At 44.8% G+C, this 26,409-nt stretch overlaps 2 protein-coding genes across 2 annotated transcripts in view; both read right to left on the reverse strand.

The window, feature by feature from the left end:
• The window catches only part of BIN4 (double-stranded DNA binding protein), a 69,166-nt gene that overhangs the window by 24,767 nt on the left and 17,990 nt on the right, over positions 1-26,409 (reverse strand). Inside the window, exons 4-7 of the mRNA XM_086784776.1 lie at positions 5,295-5,711; positions 5,070-5,132; positions 4,858-4,908; positions 4,619-4,730 (exon numbers count right to left, since the gene is read on the reverse strand). Coding sequence (XP_086640902.1) covers positions 4,619-4,730; positions 4,858-4,908; positions 5,070-5,132; positions 5,295-5,711 — 643 coding nt within the window. The remainder of the gene's footprint in view (positions 1-4,618; positions 4,731-4,857; positions 4,909-5,069; positions 5,133-5,294; positions 5,712-26,409) is intronic.
• LOC147611730 (uncharacterized) lies at positions 13,046-15,746 on the reverse strand. Its single transcript, XM_086784775.1, has one exon. It carries the CDS (start codon positions 15,659-15,661, stop codon positions 13,496-13,498), a length of 2,166 nt encoding a protein of 721 aa, XP_086640901.1. The 5' UTR covers positions 15,662-15,746; the 3' UTR covers positions 13,046-13,495.

Raw genomic sequence — 26,409 nt, forward strand, 5'->3', positions numbered from 1 at the left:
CAGCATATATTCATATAAAGGTCTGTGTACTGAGTTTCTGTCAGAGCTCCGAAGATACACGGCAGACTCAGCCATGATGAAGCCTAGCACCAAGAATCATAACAAATGGAAGGAATTATTACAACAAAAAGGTAGTTGATAGGACATATGCACCACTAAAGATAGAAAGAATTAACACCATATCAATTGGTTGCAACTTGGACGAAAACTTCACAATGTGAAATTTGCATGTCCGCTAATAGAGCATAAAGATATACCTCGATAAATCCAAGAACATGCCCAAATTCACCTTATAAGAAAGTGCAATTTATAACCTCACGTTAGTCATCCACAAGACAATAAACCATCAACTTCATCATTCATAGTATGGACTAGATACTATGACATCCCCACTAGAATGCATGGCAGAGACGTACAAAAAAGCGGATCTCTTGAGCATTCTTGGGAAAATCACATTCAAGAATTTTCCTTACCTTTTCACGGTTGACGTCAATATCGTTTGCACTAATAACATATCCCAAATAATGTATTTCTTCTAGTCCAAATTCGCTCTTCTTTGCGTTGATGTATAGCGCATTGTCTCGCAAAAGTTGCAAGACCTTTTCGTCATCCAGCTCATGTTGCTCTCCAGTAGCAGAAAAGATAAGTATATCATCTAAAAAGATGAACACGCACTTTCCTATGAGCTCCATAAATCCCGATGCATCATCTTGTTAAACATCGCTGGTGCATTGATGAGACGAAATGGCATCACCACAAACTTGTAATGGCTACGTTTAGTCTTGAAGGCTATGTCAGCTGTGAAGATCCGAACCTAATGATAGCGACTCTTGAGGTCTATCTTTGAAAAGAACTTTGCACCGTTGAGTCACTTGGTAGTCTTTCTTTCCATGCCCCACGATGTGGCAAAAGAAACATCTGTTCTCCCCCTTATACCACATTTGCTCTTCTGGTTGGAGATATCCACTACTGATGCCCTCCTTGGCCTTTTCCTCCCGTGTTTTCTTAGGCGTGAAGTTTTTATCCTTCCTGCCTCGGAGGTGCTTTGGGATTCTTGCTTATTGTCTTTGCTATTTTGAGCTCCCTCCTCCCCCTGAGACGATGACTGTTGGGTAGTGGATGACTATTGTTGGGGTTTGGAGCTAGCTTGGACTTGCTTGGACTCACCTCTGTTCAACATCATTTCCTGATTCTAAGCAAGAGTGAGAGCCCTGTCATAGGAGTCTAGGAATGTGGCTCAAAATTACGTACAATAAACCTAATGTTCATATCTAGACCTCGAATAAACTGTTTCAACTTACCCTCCTCGGATATATCTAACTATTGTGCTTACGTGATTACTTTATTAGAGTATGTCAGCACCGTTGGAAGAGTTTGTAAAACTCATCCTCCAAGTTGGTCATGTGCTGTGGAGGTAGAAAACGTTTCTTTAAGGTCGGACACAAAGGTGTCCCATATATATTGCGGAGCCCTTGTGAACGGGTCTATATGTAGACTCGACCAATGCTGCCACCACGTGACTACTTCGCTAGAAAGATGAGGTGCCACCAGCTTGTAAACAGATAAATACTCCTTGGTTATATGACATAAATTCACGAGGGAGGTCAACCTATTCTGATCCCAATATGGTGCAAGTGTTTAAGTGTGCATGTGGTTTTAAGTGGATAAACTATGTGCGTTTATTTTAAGTGGATAAACTGTGCGTCTATAATTCAAGTGTTTAATTGCATTAATAGTCATGTGTAAACCCGAAGATTAGTTACATTGGTATCTTGGCTCAAATTTCTTGACCGAGAATTCACAAGGCTATTAGAGTGGTTAAGCCAAAAGGCCTACTAATCCACTAGCGACATCTTTGAGATTTCAACGACAATTTGGGAAAGTTTTTCTTGCAAGTCAACTACTTGTGCAAGTTATGCACAAACCCAATGCGAGACCCATACAGCTAGTCATGGGAGAACATCCAGCTTTGGATCTCTAGAACATGGTACGATTATGGATAGAAATCATGGGCATGTGTATGGAGCATATGGCTAGGACCCATGTGTGAGTCCAAAGGCATGGCAGGATAGCTTGAGCATGCCTATGGAGTGTGTGGATGGGACCCCCCAGTGAGCCCAAAGGCATGGCAAGATGAGTTGGATCTTGGGCAGAGCCTGGTGGAGAGCCTTGGGCGAGGCCCGTGGATATTTTTATTTGTATTTCGGTCAGGAGTCCTAAAGGAGTGGATATTTTTGTACTTCGGTGAGGATTCCCAAAGGAGTTGATATTTTGTACTTTGGTGAGGATTCTCGAAGGGGTTTTTGGACTGTGCCAAGATGGTTATAGGAACCTACTAAGATTCCAAGTGATATCCACGGTAACTTGCATTCCGACCATGTACATAGTGTCTGTGAGGATTCTAGGCCATGCGCACAATTATTGGAGACACATTTGTGTCTCAATTTATATGTTTTTCTCATTGGTATCTGATATAAGCTTATGATGAAGCTTTAGTGATATAGTGCCCATATTCGATTTATGGTTTATTTATATCTCTGTGTATATGGCAAGACCAATTTCTATTAAGTTTCTTTATGGAAGTGTGAATCCTCATTTCTTATGAATCTCCTTATGGAGAGATGATTCTGCATTGGCCAGTTTCAGCCTGACCATTGTACTGTGAATTATGGCTGTGCCCTTAAGTTTGGAATATGGATCTTCTTTAAGGACAAAAGGACTTCCTTCTCAAAGTTTGACACAAAATCCTAGATTTATTAATTGGAAATATGGACCCATCTATAGATGTGCAGATGTCATTATGGACTCCTCAATTTATTTTCTAAAAAAATGGATCTGTCTTGTGGAGATATGATTTTACAAGGGTAACTTTTAACGCGATCAGTCCTCCATCCAAAATTTTGTGGAAGTTGAGGACCCTTGTATGTGGGACTTGATGGTCTTGGATCTTTGGATTATACAAGAAGTTAACGGACAATATGACAATTTTTGGAATTTATGGGATTCACAAGCATATATCAGAATTTTATCACATTTCAAGGACTTTTGGACAAGCTTTCCAAAATTGTATTTGTAGGCGCCCACATCTATTGTAAAGTGATCGGGCCAAGTTATTAAACTGCTTTTGGACTCGGGTTAAGTGACCCTTTTTGCTAGGCATCTATCGGAAGAAAAGCAAATTATTGAAATTTAAAAACAAGGAAAGCAACAACAAAAGCAAGATCACTTAACTATAATAAGGTGGTTTGAGGGCTGATTTGATCATAACAAGCGCTTGGTGCTTGAGGCTGGTCGAGCACTCCCAAGGGCTCTCCCTAGCTAGTGGCCTCCCTCTAGGGCTGGCCATGGACATTCCGAAGCCATACAGGGTATTTTTCACAGGGAAAAGTTCCGACAATATAGACAAACCTGTACCAGGGTGCAGAATCTGAAATATAGTTGTCCAGCTTCAAACTAGCTGTTTTTCAGGCTTTTTTGACTTTTTCAGAAAATTTTCAAGCTTTTTTTGCTTTGCCAAAACTAATTTGGGACCGTGGACAGCTTGCGGGATTGTTTATCTTCGCAAGTTTATTTGGGAAGTGATTTTATCATGAATATACTCCTCGCTATCATGAAGTTGCAGACTGTGGATTGTTGGATCTAAGGACCCAACTATGGATACTACTGTCCACACTATTTATCGATCAATAACGGCGTGTGGAACTTATAATCCATTTTTATGGATTTAATGATCAATAGGATCCCGTGGTGGATATCTTTTTGAGACGACGTTATTTTATTCTAGATAGAAGCACCCCCAAAGCTTGTAACATATAAATACTCCTTGATAATAAAATTCCAATGGGGGGGGGAGGGGCGGGGGGCGAGTGTTCTCAATATGGTGTCAAGTACTGTGCCGTTTTTTTGAGTGTTTAATTGCATTACTAGTCATGTGTGAACCCTTGGATTAGTTACAGTTTTTGTGGCAGCTGCCCACCGACTATGATCTTTGAATTACCATTCCCGAGAGTCACTCTGATTCCAAATTCGGGTTGGCCTGGCCTTGAGGAAGGATTTCCGCAACCATTTTGTTTTTGAATATTATATCTTGTTTTTATGTCATCAGTTTTATTGGATCAAAATTACAAGGAGTCGTTTTTCAAAAAGCAACAAAAGCATCTTGTAGGGGATCTTTTTTTTGGAAACGACATTGTGCAAGGATTCCAGAGATCCGGCACACATCAAGAATTGCTCTTGCTTACCGGGTAACATGAATTGAGGCACATTTCTCCAACATCTACTATTTTTTGGTCTCATAGACCCATTGAATCTTTAGCAGATGTTTATAAATCCTTTTCTCTTTCTTTCTCTCTCAGGTTGAGGTAATTGATTTGATTATTATCAAACCCAAATTGCAAGAGCAAGAAATGACCCTCACATGTAACATCATCACTAACACGAATAAGGAAAAACACCTACAACTCCATCTCTAAGCCTGTTACAGCACCTTTTAAGTCTAGTAGAGATTATTATCAAACCCAAATTGCAAGAGCAAAGAAAAGACCCTCACATGTAACATCATCACTAACACGAATAAGGAAAAACACCTACAACTTCATCTCTAAGCCTGTTACAGCACCTTTTAAGTCTAGTAGAAAGTCGTCGTCATGGTTTGCAGACACACTGAGACGACCAACAGCCCCGACATCACCGCTTACATCTAGGGCATCTCCTTCACATTCTAGAAGAACCTGCCAGAAAACTTTACTTTATGAGGAAAAAAAAATCCATAGTTCATATATTTAAATATGCTCAGATTTTAAGAGGGGGTTGTGTGTGTGTGTGTGTGTGTGTGTGTTGGGGGGAGGGGGAAGCTACCTTGGACCTGTGAACTTTATCTCCAAACACTAAAGGGAGAGAGGATAAAGCCTGCAAGCCAAATCAGTGGACAAGTGAGTCTCAAGTTCATTGTATTTTTTAAAAAAAAATATCATTGAATAACCTAAGCTCTAACCAAGCCTGACAAGAGCTTGACATACAAATTGAGAGAAGCTTCAGATAGAAGGGGTATAATGAACGGATCCACTCACACGTTTGGTTCGCCGCTCTTGCCCTTCAGCCGTATTTTCCTCCGGTACTGCTGCCTCTTCCACCTATACAGGTAACCCCAATCATACATGAGATTCTTGATAAAAACACAACGAGTCCTGTAGCCAGTGTGCTATTCCATCCTGTGCATTGTCCATCTCACTGTGACCACTGCTCGGTGTGCACGGTACATGTAACCTTCAGCCAGACAATAATCAACTGTGTACCTTGGGCAAACCTCCAATGGGTAACTTTTGGTCCATATGATCATCCTTATGATCTCGCAATTCTGCCTTCTCTTTTGTCTTTCCTGTCAATTGGCGTTGCACATGTCCATTTTCTTCCTTTTCCTTGAAGAGTGAGAGAGCTTCCTTGTTTGACTTAGCCCTTGTAGAGAAAACTTTTTCTTCTTCACTTTGATCGCCGTCTGAGTCTAGGTCCACAACATTGGTGGCTCTAATCCTTGGCTTTCTTTCAAGAGACTGACTTGAATTGATCCCTTCATTTGAATCATCATGGAGATAAGAATCGAGCTTTTCATTGCGATGTAGTCTCAGCCTTGATTTCTGCTTTGAGCTTGTACCATCATGTGAAGATGTGGATGGTGAGGAGGAAGAGAGAGTTTTGAAATCCTTCAAAGGTGTCTGGAACAAAGCCCAAAAGGAGTGTAAAATAGTAGACAATCAATTATTACAGATTTTTAACAATGGTGTTTACAAGCTCAAAAACCGAGCACCAAAAAAATTTCTCAACAAACAAGTAAGAGAATTTTCAGCATGATCAGAAAGTGTATTTAATCTTCAACATTTTGGCTCATAAAGGGCAGATCAAGGGGTTTGTGTGTGCATGTGTGGCCATGTGCACGTGAGCTTGTGTATAGGTGTGCGGGTGTGTGATTTTTTTTTCTATGGATGTACTTGCAACACTAGATTCATAGACTCGCCCACAAAAGAGGAAGGTCTATTTTTCCTAAAACCACGAGTTAATGCGGCCCCCCCCCACCCCCGGGGCACGGCCCTACGGGGGCCACCCCGCCCACAATACTTAATTTAGGGATAAAGTATGTTGAGATATCGAGCTCAACTAGTACTGCAAACATTGATGACCCACCTGGGTGATAGCTTCCGCACTTATGCCACTGGCATGGTTGGTAAGATTATGGTTGATATGCCGCCAGTGAACGACAATCTATGTGATAGCCACTTTTGTCACATGCACACCCATGCCATGGCTAATCTCCAACATGAACACAATAATCCCCGAGTATTATAGCAGTTTAGAGAGCATGTAGGACATCATCAGTGTCATCATCAACATCAGCATCAGATCAGTACCATCATCATCACAGTCATCATCATCATCATCATGGTCATCGTCATCGTTGTCATCATCATCACCACAGAAGGCATGGGAGCCCTGCCGACAGCCAGTAGACCCCTGTCAGCAGCCAGCAGAAGTCCTACATGCAGTAGATCAGCATAGGCCAGCAAGTTGGGCACACAGGGAAGTAAGCGCAGCATATAAGGGATTCATTTGATGAATTTGTGCAAAGGTGGCCGACGGCACCTGTAGCTAGTCGATCAGTAACCTTAGCATGTATATGAGCAACCTTAGCATGTATATGAGCAAAAGCCATCATAACATTCAATCATTTCAGCATTTCTAAGAAGTAGTTCCAACATATAGCATTTAGAAAGGGGCCAGAGGTCATCCCTAGCATTAGACCAAGGGCTACATTCATTCAGTAACCTTTTTGTACCATATTAATTCAAGAAAACCTTACACCAACTATCTCTCCTCTGTCTTAATCATGTTTAAATCAACATCTTGTTCTTGATCAGGCTTAGGGCTGAGGATAGATACAGCAAGGCTTTTGCGCATGCTACAGCTTTGGAGTACTAAAGTTATGGCATAGTTATAGCACCAACTCATATAATGGGGTAAAAATATGGACCGACCATTGTGTGTTATAGTAGGAGAGTACTTTCCCTTCTAGCATGTACTCTTGTCTCTTCTAGCATGTATGGTAATAGAGAAGAGAAGAAGATAGAATAAAAATTCAACCATCCATCTCTCTTGTGTCTTGCTCTCTCTTGTGTGTGTGTGTGTGTGTTTGCTTGCAAGGAACTCAAGCTCTCCAGCTCTCCCTCTCCCCCACATTCTCTTTATAGTATCAGAGCTCCAGTTCATGTGAGAGCTAAGGAGGCAAGCAAGAGGCAAGAACAAGGCAAGCAAGGAAGTGATACACGGGTAAGGGTATTTCCATCTCTTTTCCTCTTTAATTTTGGAGCAACACCTTCGGTAGCTGTGAGAGCTACATGTAGACAGGGAAGGCATTGTCTCAGATTGAGACATCCTCCTGGGTGAAGGAAGAAGACGATATTGTGTGTAAGTAACATAGTTAAATAAAACTTTAAGCATTTTGGTGAGATTCGGGCGCGTTTCAAGGCCCATTTTGATGGGAGGAGAATTAGGGTTATATGTGGGAGACATACACAGAGAAGAAGGGAGAGAGAGAGAGAGAGAGAGTTGTGGGGATAAGTCAACTCACCAAGTGTGTGTGTGACTCTCCTATCACACATGTATATTGCACTAGTACACATAGTGCACTTAGTACATTAAAAGTACTAAGTGTACTATGTACTATAACTTATGGGCTTGTACACACTACAAGGGTGGGCATAATGCCTTTACCCCAACAACCTCCCACTTAAAGGCAAGGTGCCCTTAAATGAAGGAAAAGAAAAAAATCAGCATGTACATGATAATATACAAGGCCATATCAAGGCTGAAATTGGCCTCATCCAATGCCCATCAAGTGTCTGCAAAATGAGCAAACCACTCCGGAGACAAACTCTTTGTCAACAGATCAGCCGGGTTGTCATCCGTATGAATCTTAACAAGGTGAATTTGCTTGTTCTCTATCACCTCTCTGATGAAGTGATACTTCACATCCACATGCTTCGTCTTTGCATGAAAGACAGGGTTCTTTGCCAACTGGATGGCACTCTGGCTGTCACAATGCAACAATGGAATATCCCCTGTATAACCCAAATCAACCACTAACCGAGATAGCCATAATGCCTCCTTGCAAGCCTCTGTGGCTGCAATATAATCGGCCTCTGTAGTAGATAAGGCAGTGCACTTCTGCATCCTGGATATCCATGACACAGCACCTCCTGTGAATGTAAACACATAACCGGTAGTAGACTTCCGGTTATCTGGATGATCGGCATAATCCAAATCCGTGTAACCATGCACTAAAACCATAAATGTGTTCAAAGTAAGTGGCTTACGTCATATCCTAGTTGCCTAAATTCAAAATTTGCATAAACCCTTAAGCTCTAAACTTTAAATCCTAAACCCCAAACCCTAGACCCTAGGCCCCAAACCTTAGATCCCTGCAACCCTAAATCCTAAACCCTAAACCCTAGACCTTACACCCTAAAGCCCAAAGCCCAAACCCTAAACTTGTAGATGCTAGACCCTAACACCTTTCACTGCTTCCCAATGCTTCTTGCCAGGTTTGGCCATGTATCTAGAAACCACTCCCACTGCAAATGCAATGTCCGGCCTAGTAGCAACCATGGCATACATGAGACTGCCACAAGCTGAAGCATACGGAATCTTGGTCATATCAGCCGTGCCACTATCTGACTGTGGGCTGTCCATAGCACTGAGTTTCACATATGGAGGCAAAGGAGTACTAGTCTTCTTCCCCCCGTCCATATTGAACCTCTGCAAAACTTTGCCAATGTATTCCTTCTGAGACAAATACAACACATGCTGATTTCTGTCCCAAAGTATCCGCATACCCAAAATGTGATTTGCATCACCCAAATCCTTCATATCAAAGGTTTGATGCAGCCTCTTTTTCAAGGCATCCATCTCTTTACGAGATTTCCCGGCAATCAACATATCATCAACATACAAGATGAGGATCAATAGACTGCCATCCAAAGCTTTCTTAGTGTATAAGCAGTGATCTATGTCACTTCTCTTGAAATCCTGAGATTTCATGAATGTATCAAATTTATGATACCATTCCCTTGGTGCCTTTTTGAGCCCATAAAGACTCTTTTTCAGCTTGCATACAAGCTTCTCCTTTCCACTCACTGCATAACCCTCTGGCTGTTGCATATATATCTCCTCATGGAGATCACCGTGAAGAAAAGCAGTCTTCACATCCATCTGAATCAAGTCCAGATCATCATGTGCAACCAAAGCTAACACAGCTCTAAGTGTGGTCATTTTGACCACTGGAGAGAAGATCTCATCAAAGTCCACACCATATTCCTGCTTGAAGCCCTTAGCCACTAACCTGGCTTTGTATCTTGGCTTTGCATCTGGTGCAACTTTGAGCCTGTAAACCCACTTGCAAGGCAAAACCTTCTTGCCTGTAGGCAAATGCACCAACTTCCATGTTCCATTTTTGTGCAGAGAATCCATCTCTGACTTCATAGCACGCTCCCAAAGAGCCTTGTCTGCCCTCTGTAAAGCCTCCTTATAACATGAGGGCTCCCCACAGTCAGTGAGCATCAAGTAGTCAACCCCTGGAACAAACCTGTCAGGGGCTCTGGAGGGTCTAGTGGACCTCCGTACCCAATGACCATCATTTGCAGGTTGCTGTCCAGCCTGCATATCACCCATTGGTGGCTCCTGTTCCATGCCATAAGGTTGAAAGATCATGCCCGGTATCTCCTCTAACTGTGGTATATCCATAGGGATATCTTCTGCCATATCTGGCTGTCCATTTGGACCATTTTCAGCACCATTTAAGGGCTGGTTTTGCTGCTGTAATGGCTGATTTACAGCCCTTGGTTGTTGTCCATGATGTCCATCATCATCAAAGATGACTCTGCCAGGCTCCTGTTGCCTTGCAGGCTCCTTATACATGCATGTTTCATCAAAAATGACATCATTGCTGCGTATAATCTTTCTATTCACGGGATCCCAAAGTCTATACCCCATTTCACCTCTGTCACCATATCCTAGGAATATGCATTTGTGAGACTTAGGATCAAGTTTGGTGCGCATTTCCCTGCGTATGTGCACGTACGCAACGCAACCAAACACTCTCAAGTGCTTGTATGACAGAGGCTTCCCTGTCCATACTTCCTCTGGCACTTTCCCACCAAGCCTCATGTTAGGTGACCTGTTTATAAGGTGAACGGCTGTCATAACAGCTTCAGCCCAAAAACCATGAGGTAACGCAGCATGTGACAACATAGAACGGACCTTCTCCTGAATGGTCCTGTTCATCCTCTCTGCTGTCCCGTTTTGTGGAGGATCATAAGGAGTAGAGAGCTCCCTCTTGATGCCTTTAGCATTACAAAAGCCCTGAAACTGTTTGGACATATACCCTCCACCATTGTCGGAACGCAAAGCCTTCAGTGTTTTGCCAGTTTGATTCTCAACATGAGCAACAAACTTCTCAAACACTGAGAATGTATCACTCTTCAAACGAAGAGGATAAACCCACACCTTGCGTGTGGCATCATCAATAAAGGACACAAAATATTTTGCCCCTCCCAAAGAAAGCTGAGGCATCTCACATACATCTGTATGCACAAGCTCTAACTGAGCATCTTTCTGTCCAAGAGCTTTCTTGTGGGGGCACTTGAGTTGCCTGCCATATATACAATGCTCACAAAACTGAAAACTTGAGAACTTTAGAGAAGGCAAGTAACCAAAACGAGACAATTGCTCCATTCCTTTGACACTCATGTGTCCCAACCGGCTATGCCACATAGAAATTTCCGGCAGCTCGATTGCATTTACATTAGCATGGTGACAAACACCTGCATGCATGAAGTAAAGAGTGTCCACCTTAGAGCCTCTGGCAACAACCAGTGAGCCCTTACTAATCTTCCACTTTCCACGACCAAATGTGGTAACATAATCAGCATCATCAAGCTGTCCAGTAGAAAGCAGGCACATGCCTGACATCATGGAGCATAAGCTATGAGCCATCTGAAAACACAAGCCTTACATCACCTCTACCAAGAATCTTGCATGCATGGTTATCACCCAAATAAACTACTCCTTCATTGCCAGCAGTATACCTGACAAACAAGTCTCTGCAACCTGTGACATAAAAGGAGACACCTGAATCAAGTGCATACCATGACCATCTCCTGTAAGAAGTGAATGGGCATCAAGTGAAGACGTGAATAGGACTTCATCCTCACTGTCACCTGCATGTGACACATTGACTTCTTCAATTTTGACTCCACTTTTGCCCTTTGGCTTCGCATCTTTGGCTTCATCTTTGTCTTTGTCCTTTCCTTTGCCCTTTTCCTTTTGATCATTCTTCCATTTGTAACATTGCTTTTTGATGTGTCCCTTCTTGCCACAATAATGGCATTCCAAGTCCTTTTTGGAGCCACCAGAGTTGTTTTTCCTGTTCATCTCCTCTTGAAGGAGCGCACCCTCAACATCTGCATATGACAGCATAGCATTCGAATTGCTAGTGGCTGTCCTGAATGTGTCCCAACTCTCTGGCAAAGTGCATAAGAGAAAAGTGGCTTTGAACTCATCGTCCATTGCCAACTTTTGATTAATGACCTGGCTGACAATACCATTAAACTCATTTAGATGGGCTGTCATAGACACCCCTTCCTTCATCTGAAGACCTATGAGTTTCTTCAACCAATACACTTTGCTTGAGGCACTTTGCTGGGCATACAAGTCCTGCAATCTTTGCCACATTCCCCAAGCTGTCTTCTCTTCACGACTGCTGAAAAGTAAAGAGTCTGACACAGACAACATGATGGTGGATCTTGCTAGCTCATCCATATCTTCCCACTCTTCAGCAGTAAGAGAAGCGGGCATTACACCCCTTTCTTTGATAGGCTTGTGCTGCTTCTTCTGGAGCAACACATTATAGCACTGGGTTTGCCAAATATCATAGTTATGTGAGCCTTCAAGCTTCTTGATGTGAAGCAATGAAGAGCTCTCACCTGTTGCCATAGCAATATGCAACCTGTCAATGCCTGACTCCCTGCAAAATGTGCAAACACTGCACCAAAAGCACACAAAGTGCTCACAGTTGTTCTCCCAAAGTTTATCTCCCACTGCGGAAGCAAGAATGCAACTTTTCTCCCACTGTATGTGATGAAATCACCAAAATCTGGTTGCTGCAGATTTAGGACAGCACCTTAAATGTGCTCTGTTCCCCTTCCAAAGTACAGTACAATAGTACCAAGTGCTCACCAATGATGTACCAAACCTGTACCGGCAAGTACAACAACTGAAATTGAGATTTTTGCTCACTCAAATCAATGTGCAGCCATGTCAAAACTTGTACAAAGCTGTACCAAATCTGTACCAGCAGGTACAGTAGCAATAAATGCTCTCCTGGCTGTCCAAATGAGTGAAAATCAGACTTTTACAGTCCCGATCACTACATACAACAGTCCCGAACAGAAATCGGGCAAAAGCCCCTTGACTGCAAGCTGATTTCTGAGGATTCAAGGCATAAAAATCTTGCCTGCTGTTTTGCCAAGCTCAACAAGCATAAAATCTTGAAAAACCCCTTGATTTAAGATCAATTTCTGATCATACATGGTACATTGACGCACATGAAGGCATCCAGAGTCTTCACAGTGCTTCCCCCTGGCCACATATACATCCAGTACATAAAAGCCCCTTGATTTACAAGCACATTGAGTGCTTGACAGGCATCAACACATTGCCCAAAGCATCAAATGCGAGTGCCTGCATGCAAATCAACCCAATCGGCACAAAAGCCCTTTGATTTGCACATCAATTTCCAGCAATTTTGGCCTAAATGTGAGATTGCTCACATCATGCAGCATGTATGAATGCCCAATTGCACAATTACATCAAAAGCCCCAAATTTTGACATCCAATTTCCTGCAATTGATCCTAATTGTGACCAATGTCACCCAATTTTGCCAATTTTGCTCAAAAATTGAGCAATTTGGCACCTGTACCTGCTCAATTGATAACATAGTTTTTTCAAACGTCAATCAAACGTCAAACGCGAACGAGTATGAAAGTATGATACGAGTTTGATTCAAACCCTTGACCTGAATCAAACGCAACCCTAATTTTTTAGCATTTTTTAAACAAATCCATATTTACTTGAACATTAAAACATCATAACATGAAGCACCTCAAAACTAGCAATTGAATTGAAGCAAATGAAAATTGAAAATTGAAATGCGCATTGTGCACTGCGCAAAGTTCAAACTGCAGTGTAGACTCTAGAGTGACTAGTGTAGAGTCTAGACTCTAGAGAACAAAAGCCAGCTGATACAAAATGATAAAGCCAGGGGAAAAAACCCCTCCTAAAGAAGGTAAAAAGTGCCCTGGCAACTACAGAACTAAACAACAAGGAAGGAAGGGGAGATGGTCATGACTCATACAAACTAGACTCTACGCGAGTCTTCACCTAAATGAATCATGATAGATCATTCTCTGAAATAGAGTCATCCTCCCCTTCTTCCTCCTCCTCCTCATCATCATCATCATCATCGTCATCATCATCATCATCATCATCATCATCATGCTCACCAAGGGAACTGGTGCCAACGATATCACTTCTGCTTGCCCCCGTATGCGATAATGAGGCTACAACATCCTCTTGCTCCTCTTCTTGTGTCTCTTGCAATGCAAGAAATCTATCATCATCATTCTCCTTGTTAATCATTTCCAATGTGACCTCCATCTTTTCGTAGCCTCCTTGCTTGATCTTGTTGATAAGGCGAAGGTTGGTGTGAATGTATACAAGATGCTCTATTCTTTTTGGAAGCAACTTGTTCCTTCTCTTTGTTTGGATAAGAGAGAATGTGCTCCAATTTCTCTCACATGGGGAGGCACAAGTCCCTTGTGAGAGCACCCTTATAGCCAGCTGTTGCAATTTGGGTGTCTGGGCCCCAAATGTTTCCCACCATTTGACAGCTTGATGCATTCTTTTCTCATCTCTAGCCACAGCACGAGCAAATGCACCTGCTTCGGACTTATAAGTGTCAAGTTCATCACATAGAACACCTTGCATATCCACATCATATTTTGTATATCTCTCCATGACAGTCATCCAACCTTCATGCACCTCTCTGTCACCACCAGGATTCTTAGCTCTCCAAATAGGATGCAAAACATAGGCTGCAGCATGTAAAGGTGAATGCATCATATCCCACCTATCCACACTAAGATTCTTAATGTCTTGCAGTTTATTTGCATCCACTCCTCCTACAACCTGCAGCTTCTCAACCATGCGATCTGTCATCTCATACATGAGACCCATGGTGGCGCCTTCTCTATCTGCAAGACGAAGGATCTTTAAAATAGGTGCACAAATTTTCACAATCACTTTAGCCTCCTGCCAAAAGCTTGCACCCAATATAATGTTAGCCACATCCAAGCCTTTCACGGTACGTGAGACCTTTTTCCTTGTCCAAGCTTCACTAACAACCATACGACGCAACCCATTGTAGCATCTGTCATCCAATAAATTCACCAGCATTATAAAAGAGTAAGCAAAGCGCGTCATCGATGGCTTCAATAATTCCTTTTTACTAAATTGACGATACAAAGCCAAGATTGTGTGCTTCCGTGTAACAAATGTCACAATTAGATTTGCTTGAGCCAAAATAGGAGCAATCCATTGAAGCTTGCCAATATCTTCCAACAATAGATCCAAACAATGACAAGTGCATCTAGTGAAGAAGATGTTAGGCCACTCTTGCTCGATCAAATCACCAGCCCGCAAACAATTTGAGGCATTATCCATACACACCTGCACTACATAATCGGGGCCAATATCAAGGATTACATCTTTCAAGATGCCAAAAATATACTCGCCAGATTTGAACTCCCCACTTGTATCAACTGCTTTTATGAAAACAGACCCATATATGGATGTAGCCATTACATTGATAATTGGCCTGCGCCTTGCATCTGACCATCCATCACAAACAATGCTGCATCCATATCTCTTCCACTTTTCTCTAATGTCTAGCAAGTCACGATCAACGCATTTGACTTCATCCACAAGCTCTTTTGTACGCAAGCTGTTATATGAGGGAGGCTTATAGCTTGGCCCAACTTGCCCAATTGCCTTCACCATGTCAAGAAAATATGGGCTTCTAACTTTCCAAAAAGGAACATCTTCCGCATAGAAGAAGCGACGAAGAGCAATGTTTGCCTCTTTTCGTGCTTGTACATCCCAAGCTTTAGCTAGAGCACCCTGTGTCTTTGACACCTTCTTTCTGCTCACGTGCTGTTGAGAGCTAGAAGGCCCAATACCACTTGCAACATTTGATGCATGTACATCGACACTACCATGAGAAGCCTCTCCCAAATCAGATACGCATGCATCAATGTTTGCCATGGAGTCTTGCACTCCACCCACATGCAATCTGCGACATACATCTTTTACATTTTGGGGTGCAGCATTACATTTTCCCACACCATGACCTGATAAACCAAGAATATGTGCCCTTATTCGCGATGGACCACCATCCCAAGTGTGCCCACAATATTTGCATCTACATGTAGTCTGGCCTTTTTCAGTTGTTTTCAAAATGGACACATGCTCCCATTCAGCTTTGCGCTTTCGTCCCATTTGCACAAGTTAAAACCCTGTTACCAACTTACCTGTATATTCGTCCCGAGTCCCGACTCCCACCTGCTGAGTCCCACCAGTGGAAGGTGCTTGCTGCTCCTTGCTGGCGAGTGGCAGTGCTGGGCCTTCAAATTTCAATAGAGAAAGACTGCTGCTCGAGAATCGATGGGCTGTGTGCACTGTGTGCAGGGCTGACTCAGCCTGCTGTGCCTGCACAGTCACGCAAGAGAGAGAGATGGGCTGTGTGCACTGTGCAGGGCTGCCTCAGCCTGCTGTGCCTGCACAATCACGCAAGAGAGAGAGATGGGCTGCCCGGCTGTGTGCACTGTGCAGGGCTGCCTCAACCTGCTGTGCCTGCACAGTCGAGCAAGAGAGAGACTCGAGAGAGTCTAGACTCAAGACACGATGGGCGGGCAGATTCGTCACTCGAGAGAGAGTGGGCGCAACTTGCAAGAGAGATACGCTCGACTCCCTTGACACGATGGGCGGGGCGAAATAGAGAGAGACGGTGGGCGGGGGCGCAAGAGATGCGATGGGCGACGAAGCGTTAAAAAAAACCCCCAAAAAAGTCCACGTTTGAAATTTTTTTCAAACGTTTTTTTTTTCAAACGTTTGCTTCGCGTATCAAACGCGTTTGAATGCAACTATGATTGATAATTGTACTTGCTCAATTGCAAATCCAAAAAAAAATTGAAGCAAATACCTCGTAATTTCTGATTGCAGAAAAAGGGGGGTCGTGCTGATGATGCTGCTGCTGTGCAGGTGGGCAATAGCTGAGGAGCTCTGGTTGTATTGCTGAAGGTGACCAAGATGCTGCGAGACGGGAGCTGCTTTGCTGAAGGCGACTAGTTGTTGACGTGCAGGATTGAAGGGCAACAAACGTGCAGTCGTACCAAGCTGCAAGTGGGCGTGCAGTCGTACCAAGCTGCAGTCGTACAAGTTGAAAGTTGCCGGGCTACCCATCGCACGTCGCGTGTAGTGGTGGCCACGGTGAAGCTGTGCTGGCACTTCTGCTGACGCCACCAGTTGAATGTTGCCGGGCTACCCGTCGCACGTCGCGTGTAGCGGTGGCCACGGCGAAGCTGTGCTGACGCTTCTGCTGACGCCACCAGTTGAATGTTGCCGTGTTTGTTGCCGCCGACTCAACCTTTTCACCAACAACTCGAGCGAAGCTCCGCCAACCGACTATTTCATCACCGAGTTTACGCCTTGTGGCCACCAACGCCTTGCTGCTTTGCTCAGCTGTCTCCTACGAATTGGTTTGCCCTGTTCTGCACAGGGCAGCTTCACATGTGCCTTAGCACCTACACAAGATTCTGCCCACGCAGCACACACAGGCGACCAGTTCTGATGCAGCACGCAGGTCCGTACAGTACACGCACGCTCTGATACCAGTTGATGGGAGGAGAATTAGGGTTATATGTGGGAGACATACACAGAGAAGAAGGGAGAGAGAGAGAGAGAGAGTTGTGGGGATAAGTCAACTCACCAAGTGTGAGTGTGTGACTCCTCTATCACACATGTATATTGCACTAGTACACATAGTGCACTTAGTACATTAAAAGTACTAAGTGTACTATGTACTATAACTTATGGGCTTGTACACACTACAAGGGTGGGCATAATGCCTTTACCCCAACACATTTTGACTTTGCAAGTTTTCTGCAAGCACTTTGTGAAGCATCGATTTTGACTATATATGCCTAATTTCTAGTTTGGAGCAAAGTTACAGCAAAAATTTGGTTACACGGACAGTCTATGCACAGAATCCTAGTGTTGCACGTTTTGGCAGATGTGTGTGTATGTGACTGGTTCACATACAGTGACATTATAACAGATTTCTAGTACTGCTGTTGAAGATTGCAGATTCGCTGCAAGCGAAGCACGCGCACTTCTGGATAAGTTGCTGTAAATAAAGATGTCTGACAATCTATCATAGATTGAGAGTGAGAAGCTAGATAAGAATAACTTCCAGGCATGGAAGTTCAGAATGACCAATTTCCTTATAAGAAAAGGATATTGAGAGTTCATCACGGTGATGAAAAGGAGCCAAAGATTGCTGAAGAAAATTCGACCCCTCAACAATAGGATATTGAGAGTTCATCACGGTGATGAAAAGGAGCCAAAGATTGCGGAAGAAAATTCGACCCCTCAACAAAAGTGCAGGCATATAAAGCATGGCATGAAAAGGCCAGAAAGGTGCTATATTTTTTTTTTTCCGAGAAAAGATCCTTTCATTAGTTATGTAAAAAACGCCCGTAGGGCTACAAAAGAGATCTCTCCTGCTCCTAACAGAGAGAAGAGCAGTGAATACATCATGGTAGCCCGGGAGACTCTCCCTAGGTGCTGCAAAATACAAGCATCAGTCTAAAGGACTGAGCGGCTAAATCATACAATGGGGGGGGGGAAGAACCAAACAGGTGGCCTGTAGTGCCAACGGGGGGATCCCGTGTGTAGGGTGTAGAACGGGCCGCAGCGCCAAGTGGTATGAAAGGCCTGGCGCCGTAAGATCGCCTCATCCGAGTCTCCCCGGATGCGGTCGTACTGTCCTCGCAGGGTGTGGATCAACTCCTGCCAAATCCCCCGAACAGTCTCTGCTGGTGGCTCTAATCTCCCCTCAAAGGCCGTAAAGCACCGGGCCCTCCAGGTGAACCAGATGGTGAGGCTGCTGAGGAGCTCCCATCGTAAATCCCTCTCCTGTGTCCAGCTGGCGGACGAGAAATCCGGTGCCGGAACCAGGCGAGGCTGGCCCCTAATAAATCTGATGGCCTGACTGCCCTGCTCCATCTCATAGCCCATAGCAGGCCCTGACGAAGTCGACCAAGCAGCGGCACCCCACGTAAACATACCCTCTGGAGAGAGGGGGGCCAGAATACGCAGCATCCGCAGCCAAATCTGCTGTGCCTGAGGGCAGTCCCAAAGGCAATGTCTCTGTGTCTCCATAGGGTGGCCGCATCGGACGCAAGCCGCCGGAAGACCGCTGTAAACAAGCCAAGTGCCAACTGCTGAGCCCCTGTGGGCGACCAGCCACTGAAAAGCCGAGATCCTACGGGCCTGTCGACTAGCCCAGAGCCGAGCCCAGAAATCCTCCAGGAACTCCTGTGAAAGTCCCTGTAATCGCCAATGTCCCGCTGCCGCTGGAGAAACCGTCCTCCTCGCCGTCAAAATATGCCGTCCCAGCCGAACAGTATACTGGAAAAAAGTGATCTCTGTGGCCTCAAGGGATGCATAAGGATCATGCCACTCGTACTCCCCGGGGTCCCACTGTAGCCGGGCCAAGGGGCGCGCTGCATATGCCCATATGCGCCAATCCGAGAGCACATCAGCAGGGTCGGGGTCAATATGCCACTTCCGAGAAGCGGCAGCCACTACCCGAATCCTCTGAAAGGTGCACTCTGCAACCAAAGGCGACTCCACCTCCAGTCTCTGGAGTCTGCCCTCATCCTGAATCTCATAATAAAGGCATCTGCCATCCTCAGTACTGGCTCTGACAGCAATCAGGATCTCCAACTGTGTAAAGGCTCCCATCCACCGTGGGGCCACTGGCTCGAGGGGTGTGAACCACTCCTCTGTAAGTGCCTCCTGAATATCATCCCTCATAATCAACCCCCCTCTGAAGTGACTCAGCCTCTTTACATCTGGAATTGAGCAAGATACCAAGAGTTGGCAAAATGCCTATGACAGAATGTCTACCAGTTGGGATATTTTTAGAGATAAAGTTTATGGAAGGACCCATCTCTTAGATTGGGACATGTGGCAAGAAAGTGGACCAAAGTGAGACAAGTGGCCTGACACTTGTTAGAAAGTGGATCAAAGTAAGACAAGTGGCCTCACACTTGTCACTTCAGCTATTGTGTGGCTCTCCACTTGTCATTGTAGCCTTCTCTTGCCATTTTAGCTCATGGGAGGCCCAAATCTATAAATTGGAGCCCTCTCTCTTCATTAATAGAGGCTCTCTTGTTGCACACAAGCCTCTACCACCGTTGAAGGCTTCCCTAATGATGGCTACTCTCTTTCTCTCTCTCTTGAAGACTGCTCATGAAGAATACCGGCTGTTGGGGATTGTTTTGGAGGCTTCCATCGCAAAGAAATACTGAAGGCAAGGGTATTTAATCATTTATTATGATTTCTAGCCATTGTACTTGTTGTACCAGCCCTTGTACTTGCTGTACCAGCCACTGTAATGGCTGTACAAGGCCTTGTACCTGCTGTACCAACCACTGTATTGGCTGTACCAGCCCTTGTACTTGTTGTACTTGCTATACCACCCATTGTACTGGCTGTACCAACTTCTATACTTGATGTACCAGCCACTGCACTTGCTGTACTAGTCACTGTACATGATGTAGCAGCATTTGCACTTGCTGTACCAGCCACCATACCGACTGTACCAACCACTGTACCGACTGTACCAGCCATTGTACCTGCTGTACCGGCTGAATAGAGAGTTGTACTTGCTGTACCAGCTCTATTGCATGAAGACCCGTGGTTTTTGGGGAAGAATCAGTACCCACACGGAGGTATATGGATTATATTGTTGGCTCGACATTTCTACAGCCTATGTTCCGGCTTGGTAGCCTCGTGTTGGGCTGTGTTATGGCATTTGTATATGGATAATCCGGCATCTCCCGTGGGGAGAGTAAGGCCCTCAAAGCTTGTACATGATATTATTCTCCTTGGGTCATAAAATACTCCAAGGAGGGGGTCGGCCCATTCCGGCCTCTATGTGGTGTCACATGTGCAAGCTCCATTTTCAGCATTTCTGGACGTTTTGTCCAGCTTTTATGTTTCATGCAAAGTGATGATGGATATGTGTTAAGGCTGTGGCTATGTTTAAATGTTTTAATATGCATTGATGGTATCAACAAGTGTGTCAAAGGCCCTAGTCCCCCGGGCACCTACCGCGAGTTACATTGGTATCAGAGCATATGCTTTCTTGGAAGCGGAGGCTTCCTTCTATCAATAAGGAAGAGAAAAGATCTCAAGTGGGGACCACACTTACCATCATTGCTATTAAGCATGGCCAGCCACTTCATAGCCTATGAAGCAAGAGCATGAGCATGAGCATGAGCAGTAGACAGCTTGTTGATCTAAGGATTTATGAATTCACAAAATTTTATCTTGGGAGTGTGAAGTTGGCTTTATGTGCATACGTTTAGCACTCTTTCCATTTGGATATTGTGGATTATATTATCAAGCTTACAGGCAAGCTATATGGAGATATATCTCGGGATATCCTAAGGATATGCCATGCAAGGAGAAAGGTGGTGTTGTTTGCCTTGAGATGGTTTCAGGGAAACATTGTATATGGCTCTCTTTATTGGGATGGATTATATCTATGGAGATTTCTTTCTTGGACGAGATTTATATAGATATTGGGCTTCACAAGCAATTTCTATGGACGAATCTGTCCGAGTTTATAGAGAAGAAAATCTTTGGTTATCTCATGGATATGATGCTTTTATGGATAAAGTCCACCTCTACTCCAAGGTGTGTGGTTAGCACGGAGTATGTAGTAAGAGTTATGGTATACAGGTCTATGGATTCCTGGTCTTCTTTTCTAGGGATTTGGATCCATCCTCAGGTTTATGGATTATGTTTATGACTTCCTTTTACTGGGATGGATTATTCTTTATGGCTCCCTTTATTTGGGATGCATTGGACTTATGAAACTCATGGTTCACATACCCTGTGTAGCGTTCTCTTGTCCTACATGCTCTCTTGAAGATTGTTTCTACCATGTGTGGGTGGAACAATAGAGAGCAGATGGAAGGGAACATGGACACTTCAAAAGGTAGTGTCGGGCACAACATGCCGCGTGTAGTGTTCTCTTGTCCTACGTGCTCTCTTGAAGATTGTTTCTACCATATCTGGGTGGAACAATAGAGAGTAGATGGAAGGGAACATGGGCACTCGAGAGGGTAGTGTGAGTTGGTGGCCGAAACGCCTATAAACTATGTGTAGCAGAAATGCTTATGGAACACCAGGTTATCTTTGCCTGCGAGTGATTGTTTTATCTTGTTACTTGAGCCCACCTCTCATCCAAGGTGTGTGGTCAGAGTACCAACACGGAGTGCAAGTGGTAAAGTGGACATGACGCCTAGTTGGCACGGAACTTATATCTATGCCAAGGGTCATGTGGACCGATGCCTTATTGGCAGGAGACTTATTTTGTCTCGCCCATTTACTTAGGACATGATTATGATATCTGGACTTATGGGACTGTTTTTGTCTCGCCCATTTATTTTGGGACATGATTTTGATATTGGTATTATGGAGACTTATTTAGTCTCACCCATTTCTTTGGGACATGGATTCTTCAGTTATATTGGATTTTTGAGACTGTCTCGTCTCGCCCACTTGATGGCACATGATTATATCTTGGATATATGGCTTCAAGCTTAAAGTTGTGGACAACTTTTAAGAAGTTGGGGAGAATGTCACCAGCCTGGACATTTTCCAGTATGAAAGGCGTCTAGTGGACTCCAAGATGTCTAAATATTTGGAAAGTACAAGCTTTGGGAATTGGGAATTATCCTAGAATACAAGGACCACACTCCTAAAATTTAGAAGTTGCTATTTTTGGCCCGACTCCGATGGAAATTCTCTTCGCGTCATTACATCTGGAATTGAGCAGATACCAAGAGTTGGCAAAGTGCCTATGACAGAATGTCTACCACTTGGGATATTTTTAGAGATAAAGTTTATGGAAGGACCCATCTCTTAGATTGGGACATGTGGCAAGAAAGTGGACCAAAGTGAGACAAGTGGCCTGACACTTGTTAGAAAGTGGATCAAAGTAAGACAAGTGGCCTCACACTTGTCACTTCAGCTATTGTGTGGCTCTCCACTTGTCATTGTAGCCTTCTCTTGCAATTTTAGCTCATGGGAGGCCCAAATCTATAAATTGGAGCCCTCTCTCTTCATTAATAGAGGCTCTCTTGCTGCACACTAGCCTCTTCAACCGTTGAAGGCTTCCCTAATGATGGCTACTCTCTTTCTCTCTCTCTTGAAGGCTGCTCATGAAGAATATCGGCTGTTGGGGACTGTTTTGGAGGCTTCCATCGCAAAGAAATACTGAAGGCAAGGGTATTTAATCATTTATTATGATTTCTAGCCATTGTACTTGTTGTACCAACCCGTGTACTTGCTGTACCAGCCACTGTAATGGCTGTACAAGCCCTTGTACCTGCTGTACCAACCACTGTACTGGCTGTACCAACCCTTGTACTTGTTGTACTTGCTGTACCACCCATTGTACCGATTGTACCAGCTTCTGTACTTGATGTACCGACCATTGTACCTACTGTACTAGTCATTGTACATGCTGTACCAGCATTTGTACTTGCTATACCTACTGTACCAACAACCGTACCGGCTGTACCAGCCATTGTACCTGCTGTACCAGCCACTGTACCGGCTAAATGGAGAGTTGTACTTGTTGTACCAGCTCTATTGCATGAAGACCCATGGTTTTTGGGGAAGAATCAGTACCCACACGGAGGTATATGGATTATATTGTTGGCTCGGCACCGGCTTGGTAGCCTCGTGTTGGGCTGTGTTATGGCATTTGTATATGGATAATCCGGCATCTCCCGTGGGGAGAGTAAGGCCCTCAAAGCTTGTACATGATATTATTCTCCTTGGGTAAAAAAATACTCCAAGGGGGGGGGGGGGGGGGGTCGGCCCATTCCGGCCTCTATGTGGTGTCACATGTGCAAGCTCCATTTTCAGCATTTGTGGACGTTTTGTCCAGCTTTTATGTTTCATGCAAAGTGATGATGGATATGTGTTAAGGCTGTGGCTATGTTTAAATGTTTTAATATGCATTGATGGTATCAACAAGTGTGTCAAAGGCCCTAGTCCCCCGGGCACCCACCGCGAGTTACATAGGCAGTTGGGACAACAGCAGCAACTACAGCAGCAAACAGAGGTCTCCCTTAGCTATGTCACGTGGAAAGGTAGCTCGATGGCGGTGGAACATGTCCTAGATCTAGAGCTGATGAGGTGATCATGGCCGAACGGGGGGGGGGAGGGGGGAGAGGTGTCGGGGGGCTGGAGTGCGGAGGCTCGGTCTAAGGTAACTCCTCTCGGGCGAGGTAGGTCCGGAGCAACTCGTGCAGGGACCACAAGATCCACTATATCGGTGTCCTCCACCTCTTGGGTCCAGAAGAAACTTGTGATGATTGGCTGGCAAGGGAGGGGGTAGGGTGGCTAGGACCGAAGCTCTATCAAGAACGTGTCCCTATGTCTATGGAGCTCAAGCAAGAAGAGACCTAGGCAACACTGGTCCTGGAAGTCAATGATCCTGGAGAGTGGACCAAATCCCTCATGAAATAGACAATGAAACCTCCCGCACATCTCATAGTATACTGGGCAACGGCAATGTAATGCTCCTCTGTCTCAACCTCTGTGTGGCATAATCGGCAAATCCTCTCCTCTCTCGGTCTCCGTATGAGCTTCCCAGCTCTGAAGATGCACTCAGCTCTACCTGTCTCCACTCTGAGGCCGTGGGATGAAACCCGTATCTAGCCAATCGCAATCCGCATGGCATGGGACATGTGAACACTCAAGTAGCTCGGCTGCTGGATGAATCCATCCTTAGTGAGTGTGAGGAAGTGATCTATGTAGAAGTGCATCTTCATGGGGAGCTCCGAAGGTGTCATCCATGTGCAATGGGTGTAGAGGCTGAGGAGATCAAACCGGATATAACCCGGTTGGTATCCTGGTGAGAGCTGGAGAAAAGGGGAATCTAAACTGTACTGAAGGGGGGGTAGGCGGTCCATGCGGAGCCCATATATTGAAAACCAAGTAGAAACTAGTGAATACGATACTCCAGAGTAGTCCTCAAATGCTAGCTGTCTTGAGGACTCCAGGGCAAGCCTCAGGTACATGTGGGGATCCATGTGACTGATGCGATGGAGGTATGTGACTGTCTAGAAGACATCAACTACCATCGGAGCTGCAGCAAACTCTGCTTGGATAATCTAGTGTGGGATTGATGGTTTGTTGCGGATCATACGAGAGAACCTCATGACCCGGGGCCTCTCGACTCACTGCCAATCCTCATCGGATAAATCTGCCCCCAGAAGGCTGCTCCATACATGAAGGCTAATGTGACGAGGGTGTCAAAAAGCCATCCCTTTCTCCTGGGCTCCTGGAAATGTGTCTAGATGCAATGTCGCTCAAGTAAGCTCAAGGCTGCATATCCCCGTGTCACTCTAGCATGTGTTGCGGGAAGCATGGTGAAGCGTGGGCCACTGCAAGTGACACCAAGGGACACATAGGATGAGAGAGAGAGAGAGAGAGAGAGAGAAAGAAAGAAAGATTTTATTAACGTCTTCCAAAAGACCGAACTCGGCCTATGAGACAAATCGGTGTGTACCTGTATGGGGTATCCTCTGTCATCCCAACAAAATGAAAAAGTACTGAACTAAAAAGCTGAATCTAGGTGTGCAATAAGTACAAAGAGTGGTGGAGGGGATGGAGCTCTACTACTAGGAGAATGCAAAGCTATATGCATGGAGTATACAATCATGATATGCAACCTAGCTAGCTCCATCCTGTACCATACTGGGGGTATAAAATGGTATACATCAATGAAGGGGGTGTCCACAGCTCCCTGAAGAACATGCCTGGGTGTGCTCTGAAGCGAGCGAACCAGTCGCTCCGCACCCTCTCTGTGAAACTGAGCTTTGATCTCTGTCATCTCTCTCTGGTATAGGCGTGGTGTCCGAAAGCCAGGTGTCCTCTGTCTCCTGCGGGCTCTGAGTGTCTCTGCTCTCTGAAGAGTAATTCCCTGCCGTGTAGGGGCTGGGAGTGGGATGGATCTCTGAAAAAATGTAGTAATCTGTGTCTGTCATCCCCCCTCTGGAGCTATCTGAGCCTGTAATGATGTCTCTCTGTGGCGCTGTATGTCTAGAATGAATCTCCCCAGTATGCGTTGGTCTGCTGCCTCAAAGATCTGGGGTAGGGAATGTGGCTCTCTGAATAAAATGGGATATCTCTCTCTCATGGCTGTATATGCTCTACATCTGCATACATAATGCTCCTCACTCTTCACTCGGTGTGATGAAACTCTAAGCTGACCAATAGCCACTCGGGAGCCGTGTGGTAAAAAGCCCTCCATGTATCTAGGCCTCTCTAATAAATCCATCATCAGTGATACGCATGAAGTGATCTCTGTAGTATAGCATCTTCGATGAAAGAGGCTGTGTAGGCGATATCCATGTCTCTCGTGTATAGAGCTGCCATAGATCCTGTCTCAATACTCTCTTCCTCTCACTATGAGAGAGACGGATATTTGGTGCATCCCTGTCATACAGGAATGGTGGTAGATGATCCATGTCTAGGCCATGCTGTGAGAACCAATGTGTGACCTGTGCATACCATGATCCTCTGTCTCCTGCCTCAGCCAGCTGTCTAGATGCCTCAAAAGCTCTGTATGACAATCTGTCCTGTGGCATCTCTCTGAATCTGTCTAGCAGGCATATAGTCTGAAATATGGCCTCTACCATCATAGAAGGCGCAGCAAACTCTGCTCGGATAATGTCATGAGGTACTGACGGTTTGCTGCGTATCATGCGTGCCATCATGAGGGCCTGTGGTCTCTCTATCTGTGTCCACCAATGGGTAGCAAGGCCTGGCGCCCATACCGCTGCTCCATATATCAATGCTGGTGTGACTAATGTGTCAAATAGCCACCCCTTCGTCCGGGGCTCCTAAAAATGCGCCTGGTGGCACTGTCT

Source organism: Cibotium barometz, chromosome 47 (genome assembly GCF_041138505.1).
Source record: "Cibotium barometz isolate CiBa-2024 chromosome 47, ASM4113850v1, whole genome shotgun sequence".
NCBI lineage: Eukaryota > Viridiplantae > Streptophyta > Polypodiopsida > Cyatheales > Cibotiaceae > Cibotium > Cibotium barometz.